General features: G+C 39.5%; 1 protein-coding gene across 1 annotated transcript in view; it reads right to left on the bottom strand.

Annotated features, from left to right (window-relative positions):
- LOC106473097 (regulating synaptic membrane exocytosis protein 1-like) overlaps window positions 1–9009 on the bottom strand; it is a 40842-nt gene that overhangs the window by 11772 nt on the left and 20061 nt on the right. The window contains exons 7-8 of the mRNA XM_022401596.1: window positions 7494–7561; window positions 1188–1306 (exon numbers count right to left, since the gene is read on the bottom strand). Of these exons, the coding sequence (XP_022257304.1) occupies window positions 1188–1306; window positions 7494–7561 (187 nt within the window). The remainder of the gene's footprint in view (window positions 1–1187; window positions 1307–7493; window positions 7562–9009) is intronic.

Genomic DNA, 9009 nt, shown 5'->3' with positions numbered 1-9009 from the left:
ATATAAACTAAAACTAAGATGTATGCGATGACTTACTACACAAATAATATACACATATAAACTAAAGCTAAGATATATGGGATGACTTACTACACAAACAATATACACATATAAACCAAAACTAAGATGTATGGGATGACTTACTACACAAACAATATACACATATAAACTAAGATGTATGGGATGACTTACTACACAAACAATATACACATATAAACTAAGATGTATGGGATGACTTACTACATAAACTAAAACTAAGATGTGTGGGATGACTTACTACACAAACAATATACACATATAAACTAAGATGTATGGGATGACTTACTACACAAACAATATACACATATAAACTAAACCTAAGATGTGTGAGATGACTTAGTACACAAACAATATACACATATAAACTAAAACTAAGATGTGTGAGATGACTTAGTACACAAACAATATACACCTCACACATCTTAGGTTTAGTTTATATGATGACTTACTACACAAACAATATACATATATAAACCAGATATATAGGATAATTTACTCCACAAATTACATCTATAATAATAAAAGGTGTGTCTGTGTGTGACTGCCATAGCTCCATATGGAAAGAACCTAGAAACCCGAAATTTTCACCCATATTAAGTGGAACCTGAGATTAAAATTGGATCGATATTTTTACTTTCATGATAAGTTTTATGCACTTTGTTCTAGGCTAGGTTATCTCACACTATCTCTCTACTTTAGGCTTATTTATTAATTTCTTAAAATCATACAAACAATCACTACACTTCCAAGGTTTCATGGCCCCTTTTCACCCCCATTACTAAAATAATAATGGGCAAATGGTAATGTATGCAACAATTGCTACAATTCATTTGCATGAACCAAAAGAAGCTCTGAGTCCAAGACTATGTCCACCTTCTGGATGCTATAATAGGTTCAAAATACATACACTGACATAGCCATCTAAAATATATCAACCTAATAACCCAAGCAAACCAGGGTACTTTCGCTAGTTCATATATAAATTAAGATGTATGGTATGGGGGTAATTTACTCCACAACTATATACATTTAAGAACTAAAACTAATATGTATGGAGTAATTTGTTCCATTTTAAAAAGGTAGTTGCTTGTTATTTCATTTATTACATTTTCTAAAGAGTAATGGGATAAGGGATGGTGGTACTTCACCTGTAATCTACCACCTATAACTGGTGAGCGGGGGCATAATCTTACAGTTTCAGGTGAACCTGGTGATGTCACCATCACACTTGGCCACCAGTCTTGTTGCATGTTGTGTTTGCTGACATCTAAAACAAACAAAAATTTTTTAGTAAAACAAGATAGCCTGTAATTTTGAAATGCAACAAGAAACCCTATGATGGATATGATAAGAGTTTTAAATAGAAATCTACCCAAGCTATTGACTGAAGACAAGTTTAATAAAAATTACCCACATAACAAAGTGACAAAAATTTTAAATAGAAATAACTAGAGTAATTGACTGACAACAGTTTTACATAGAAACTACCCAAGCTATCAACTTATTCTGTTTTACCCATCATCAATGAATATTTGCTGTAAAATTCTTATCAATGCTATAAGTGTAGCTACCAGTTTGGCTGCCAATAGCTACAGAGCAAAAAAACTCTGAAATAGCAGCAGGTCCAGATATGAGCTGAGAATTATTTATAATAGAAAATTACCCGAGTTATTGACTGAAGACACTGTGGAACAGTAGAAGTTCCAGATAAGACCTCATGCTTACCACTGAAACAGTGGGGGAAGGGGGGGAGTCATGACTTGTAGCTATTACAATACTAACTAATTAAGAACATAAAAAAAGATAAACTTCCGATACGGCACTTACCCTTCTCTCTCTCTCTCAAGATTAGCTATTCTCGTTCAGTGCTGCTCTCTATATGCAAGCTTTTCGTAATATATATGCCACAAGCCTTGTGCACCCCTCTCTCTCTTGATAATATAATGTTCCAACGTGACTCTCATGTAAATCATCATGCATCATCTCTTAACCAGTACTAGCCTAATATGCACATGTGGCTCCCTACATACTTCTGTACCGAACCTTCATTTCACATCTGGCAGCATTCAAGCTCAGACCTTTTTTTGTGTGTGCTAGTGCTACCTTCTGAAGATGGAACATTTTTTCTGCCAAAAGTGGTTTCTTTATGAACATAACTTTTAATGTCTTTTCTGCTATAAACCAATTCAATTTGTCACTATCTATTTCGGCAAAACTTGATCATAATGATCCTGATTATAATGTTAGTCTTACCCATGCCCAATATTCTCGCCCTTGTCTTACCCTAACCACCCTTAGACAGTACTTTTCTTCCATAAATCTCCTCTCTAAGGCATTCAACAGACATCCTGAGGGTTTTTCTGTGGATACCCTGCACATTCTCTTCTCAAAATTAGCCTACATGTTTTCCGTGGCACTGGCATTACACACGTGGTTTCTTTGCTGTTGTGACCTTATTGGTAGGAATGCTGTATTGGCCTGGGACAGTTTACCCTCTCCATATCTACAGGACTTACGTCTTGCTCTGTTTTTGCAATGTCATGTCTTTGGTAATGTCCAACAAACTATCAAGCCTCAGGTTACATCAGCCTGTCAGCAATCCACCCTCACGTCTTTTGTCGCCTGTTTGTCTCAGTCAGAACCTCTTATGCCCCCTATTCCTGTCTCCTATCCTTCATCCTCCCAACCCTTACTCGTTCCTGGTAGTCGGGCACTTCTTTTCATTGATTTCTTTAAAGATGAAACATCTGTCGCCAACAATACCAGTGAGTACCCTGTGGGTTTAGGGCTGGTAGGAGCTCGACTGTTGGACTTTCTTCCTCACTGGCATCTCTTCATTGAGGATCAATGGGTGATATGCATTCTGTCAGAACGATTCATTCTCCAGTTTTTTCCTCTCCTCCTCTCTCTCCTTGCCCTATTTCCTTTCTTCTTCCTCCAAATCCAGTGGTGTGTCAGCATCTGTCAGAGGTAGTTCAGTAATTGCTTTTACAGTGGGCTATTGAACTGGTCGGCCTCCCTTCCAGGGGTCTTTATTCCCACCTTATCACAGTCCCCACAAAAACCGAGAATTAGCAGCCAGTTATTGATTTATCTCACAACAAACTGGAAAAGTCGTTCCTTCGACCTACACAATACCTGGTCTGTCTAGGAGTCTTTTTTGAAACCAAGATCAGTCATGCCATGACTTCTTTATGTCTTCAGTCCATGGAACTTTAAGTTCACCGAGCCCTCTCAACTTGGTCATATACTACTCGTGAGGTTCTATTCTAGGGGATGTGGTCCTCCATGACTGAACTTATCCCTCTAGGTCGTGCCCACGAGATCCCTGCAGTGGGTGCTTCTTTTCACCATCATCTCCCTTCCTCCTTCCCTGTGAGCTGATCTGCACTGGTAGCTGGACAAACCTCATATGTCAATTGGCATTCCAATTCTTCCCCCATGTCCATATGTATATTTGTTCATAGATGCATCCCTTTAAGGTTGGGGGGGGGGCATGGATCAATCACCAGGAATCTTTGGGCTGTTGGTCTGTGGACGAATCTGTCTTGCATATCAATATTCTCGAACTTCTGGCAGCACATCTGCCTTTAAATCACTTTCTTCTTCTCGTCCATCATTGTATGGTGATAGTTTATTCGGACAACTCTATGGCTGGGGCACAAATCAACCACCAGGGGCACCTGGTCCAGAGACCTCTTTTTTGGACATTGGAGATCTTATACTGAGCCCATGCATGTCACATTTGTCTTATTGCATGTCATGTACCTGGTGCTTTTAGTCTCGTCACAGATAGTCTTTTGCACCGGACTGAATCTATCCTACAGAGTGGGCATTGGATCCTCTTATTTTACGGGACCCTTGCAATCGTTCGGTTTTTCCCTAATTAGGTGCTTTTGCCAACAAGCCTCAATTCCAAATTGCCCCTCTTTTGGTCACCTGTACTACATCCTAGGCCTTGGTGGTTGATGCTTTCAGCCATGGGGAAGATTGGAATGTAGAAGGTTGGATCAAGGTTGATGAAGAAGGGAGGGAAAAAGTGGAAGAGGAACTGGTGGTGTCAGGAGCAGATGCCATAACCTGGGGAACCAAGGTTGTGCTGGCCAAAACGGTTCTAACAGGAAGACTCAGCAAGGAGTGGAATGGACCAGAGAAATCACCTGATGCAGTAGCCAGATTGGAGGTCTTTGTGTGACCCATCCTCCTGCATCTTCATGCCTGGCTTTTGTCCAGTCCTTGGCAAATGGATCCAATTTCATGCATCGAGTTGCCTCCTTGTTAGCTGGTTCCTTATTACCACATTCTTTAGAAGTCTCCCGACATAAGTGGAAAGTCTTCCACTGTTGGTCTGCTGACAGAGAATTTCCTGCTGACAAGCTATCTGTGACTCATGTTTTGGAATTTCTCACCTGGCTGTTTGACATGGTTCTTCAGTCTCCTCACTTTCAGGATATTGGACAGTCCTATCCAATACCTTCCATTTTTCCAGAAATTGTAAGGTTTTCCTTCTGTTCTTACTGGGCTCATGCATTCCTCCAGAATTTGACAGCTGCCAAGATGTCCTGCCCTCACTTTACCTCCATTTGCACCACTTTCTTCGTACTCCTTGTTTCATCTGTCCCTTAAAACTTATTTCTTTCTTCTGTTGGCCTGTGATCACATTGGCCAACAGAAGTGTTTGTCATAGACATATCATGTACCCTTTATCACCCTATCTATCTTCTCCTTTATCCTAATTGTTCCTTTCTCCCCAAACCTCGGCAGCTAGGGAGGGTTTGTTCATATTTTTCTCCTATTTCCCTGCCTTCTATATCCCATCTTTACCCTTGACCGGATCTGAATAGATTTCTGTGTCTGGTCTGGGCTCTTCTTTGTTATATCACATGTATTGCATCTTTTGGGGTATGCACAACCTTCTATTTCTCCCATGGCAATCCTCCTCCCTTTGTGATCTTTCCCCTTCTACCCTTATGAATTGGGTCTGCCTTTTGGTTCCTTTCACCTATTCTTCCCTGCCTTCTTCCTCCTCCCATGCCTTGTTCCATGTTTCCTCCCTTCAAATCAGACATCTCACCTTTTCCGTCGCTTCTTGTCTTCATAGTTTGATGGAGGATATCCTCCATGCCAGCATGTGGACAACTCCCAGTATGTTCATCTATTTCAGGGGCTTTCTCTCTCCCTTTTTTATCATGGATCATACTCTATGGTGAGTGGTGCCTGTTCAGGTATTCTTTAACTCTAAATCTGCAGTGTCTGCCATGTTGACTAGTGCTTTCTAGTCCATGCTCACTGTTGAGATGGGGTGTTCCACAAGATCACTTGTAGGTGAACAACCTCATGATGTCATTGCTTCATAAACATGCCTGTTCTGGACCATACCACCCATGGACTACATGTGTAAAGCAGAAGGGTATTGCTGCCCATCCCTGCCATGCCTCACATGAATAACCAGGTATGATCTGCTTTTCAAAGCAGGTCACCAATTGCACTGCCTCTGGTGATAATGTTCCTCAGGGCTCTTCACCATATAGTCACCCTCCTTTCTTTGAGTGGAGTATGGGAGTCCTTGCCACTTTTAGTTCCAAGCTACTAGGGTGGTGGACCATGGAGCACCCTCCTGAATGTGTTCCCCAGATCATTCAGTTGAGAGTAGGGCAATGATTTTCTGCTGGTGTAAATGCAACGTGGTCTCCAGAGGAGTTGAGCTATCACGTTGCTGGTTGACGTGGCCTCCTGATCATGTTACACACCAACACTGAAGTTGAGCCATCTCCTTCCAAGATGACGTGGCCTCTCACTACCATTTACACAACCAATGGAGTTGAGCTGTCAGCTTCCGGTTGATGTGGCCTCCTACTCACACTTGCACAACTAAGAGAATTAAGTCATCACCTTCTAGATTAACGTGGTCTCCTGCTACTATTTACTAAACCAGGGGACTAGAGTTGTGACCTTGCGAAATAATGTTGCCTCCCACTTCCTTTTACACATCAGCTAGAGTTGAGCCATCCCCTTATGGGATGAAGTAGCCTCCTAATCCACTTTACTTTCACTCTGGAGTTGATCTGTTGCACTTGCAGTTCACCCTTCGATTGGATGCCCTCATCCTACCTTTACACAGATGTTGGTTCCTGGCATCGAGGTTTTGGATTCGAATGAACCAATCAACATAAATCCTTCCACGGAGGCAGGTTGTCTCTCTTCCTCCCTCAATTGCTCCGTCTGTGTATTTCATCACTGCATAGTTAGTGGGCTGGTTCCAGTGCTCTCCTGGACTATCCCTCGTTCTTCTTACAGGGATGTTATTGTCTTTGAATGGTACTGGACTGTGCCATGTTTGGGGGAGTTGATTCCATTTGATGGACATCCTGTCACTGTGGCATACCCGCATATTGGTGCAGGTCTTAAAACCATGATTTTTGGGTTTGAGATAAAGAAGTTATGATCATCATCCTACCCCCATGAGGTTGTCGGTGCCTCGAGGGGAGGTTTTGGATATAGTTGTTTGCTGAGTATTGTCCGACATGCCCTAGCCACTCTAACCTTACATTTCTACCCTTGTGCATGTCATATTGTCCACAAGGGCAAAGAGTATACATGGCTGAGAAGTAGTGCAGTTCACCTCTTTCGATCTCTATCTCTTAGGTTCAGAGATATCCTTCGGACACTTTTGGGGGGCTTCATTTGTTCCCTCACACCGGTCTCTCCTCCTTTTCAATGTGGAATTCTAGCTAATCTTATGAGAGAAGGTAAGTACCGTATAGGAAGTTATAATTTTTCCTATACTGAAAATGTATTTCTGATGGGTACTTACCTTCTCTCACACTTCCCACCCATCATCCCCACTTTCTAGTGCTTGCGCCTTCTGCCATACATCGAAGTGAAGGTTCGGTAAAGGAGTGTAGAGGGAGCCACATGCGTGTTAGGCTACCATTGGTTAAGAGATGAGGCATGATGATTTGCATGAGAGACATGTTGGAACGTGATATTTCTAACAGCGCTAGGTGTGCAATGCATATGGCATGCGTTATGAAAAGTTTGCATATAGAGAGCAGCACTGAACGAGAATAGCTAATCTTGTGAGAGGAAATAAGTACCCATCAGAAATACATTTTCAGTATAGGAAAATTATAACTTCCATTTCCATTGATATTCACTATTCATAAACTTTACAGTTTTTTTTAACCTTTTCCTCTACATCATCATGTTTGGTACTATATAGACACATGTTTACTGATCATTATACATATAGAAAGTTTGTTTTGTACACTGGCTCAACACATCAACAGTAGTAGTCTAAACCATGCTGACAATATCCACTGTCTAAAATATAAACTATTATATATATATATATACAGTTTGTTTTGTACAATGGCTATAAGCAATGATTAACATGATAATACTAACAGATGATTAACATGAAAATATTAACTGATGATTATCAAAAGACTCACCTTCTAGAGTTATGAAATCTTTATTTTCCTTGTCTCTACACGAAATCTTTTCTGTCCACCCAATATCACTGCAAAGGGTATTGTAAAGTCATATTTACTTGTATTATGGAGAGAAGAAAATTCCACAAAACTTATGTTTTATTAACAAACTGAATCAGAATAACATCATCAGAGGCTTTCTTAAGTGCCAATTTGAGGTAACCAGTGTTCTGAGGGGAGATTTCTCTGAGAACGTACCTTACACAAATATATAATATGTTTTAAACAATAGACAATGGACAGATCTTTCCAAACATATATAATATGTTGAGTTTGTGTTAAGTTTTTCCAGCAAACCAAGGAAATAAACAATGGTGGGATGTTAAAAATAGCATGTTGCCAGTAGAAAACAATAATTTCAAAGCCGTAAAACAAACATAAAAACTGTAATTATGACTCAAGCCTTTATTGTGATTAATTAGTAAACATTTATGTTTTGAAAATTTGTTATTAGCTAATTGCCCCATTACTTTTTCACATATATAAAAATATCCAAAATAACATGTCACCTTAATCATGTGTTCTTCTTTGCAGTTGCTTATTTTCAAGACAATAATTACAAATTTTTGAGTAAATAAAAAGATTAGAGTCTAAAATCAATCCAGGAAGTATATAATTTGATTTGATCGTACCCCAAACACAGGGTATTAAGATATATTTTGGGTATGTTCATTTGGAGCTTGTAATAAAATTAGTTTTTTTAAGCACGTGATCTCCTTTAATCATATATCTAGTGCAGATATTCAAATTATGTCATTTTGTTATGTAATTATACACAACAGTCAAGACATTTGTAGTTATCAATAACTGAAAGGGTAAGAGTAAATTGCATTCTTCAATAAAAATCACTGAACATGAAATTGCATGAACTCCTTTAGGTGTTCTCCTTTATTTCAGTTTTGCTTCGGAGGGGAATATATATAGAGTGCATAATGGTTTTTCTGCCATATTTAGTTTCCACCATGTGCATATTACTAGGGTAGGATGGATTTGAAATGTATTACTCGCAAATCAACTCGTTTTCCTACAAAAAAGTCCTTTAAAGTGGAATTACATAACAAGCGTGTATCTTTTTAACTGCATAACTAACATTCAAATGATGTTAGTGGTAGTAGTTTTAGGTTTAAATAACTGATAATTTACAAAGCTAAATCTGTGAGTGATAATTAGGGGTCTATTTATAAAAACAGATAATTGGGGACATGGTGAGATACATGTAAAGGAGTTCACCATTTTAATTGAACTTCTTATATGTGATTTGCACTTCTTAGTATTGTTACGACAGTGGAAGTCACGTGACCCTGGGAGCATGCGCGCTGGAGTTTCTCGAAGGATCATGAATTTGCCCGGCAACTCTAGTCTGATCGAGATGCCCTCTTTTTTTAGTATATAAGTTTGGTGAGAAAAATCAGGGGGATTGAAGAGATAGATAATTGAGTCAAGCGAACAGTAGGCGCCGTAAGTAAAGTGTGTGAAT

This window comes from Limulus polyphemus, unplaced genomic scaffold (assembly GCF_000517525.1).
Source record: "Limulus polyphemus unplaced genomic scaffold, Limulus_polyphemus-2.1.2 Scaffold5881, whole genome shotgun sequence".
NCBI lineage: Eukaryota > Metazoa > Arthropoda > Merostomata > Xiphosura > Limulidae > Limulus > Limulus polyphemus.
Note: the sequence above shows the minus strand (reverse complement) of the source record. Positions and strands in the feature narration are given on the sequence as shown.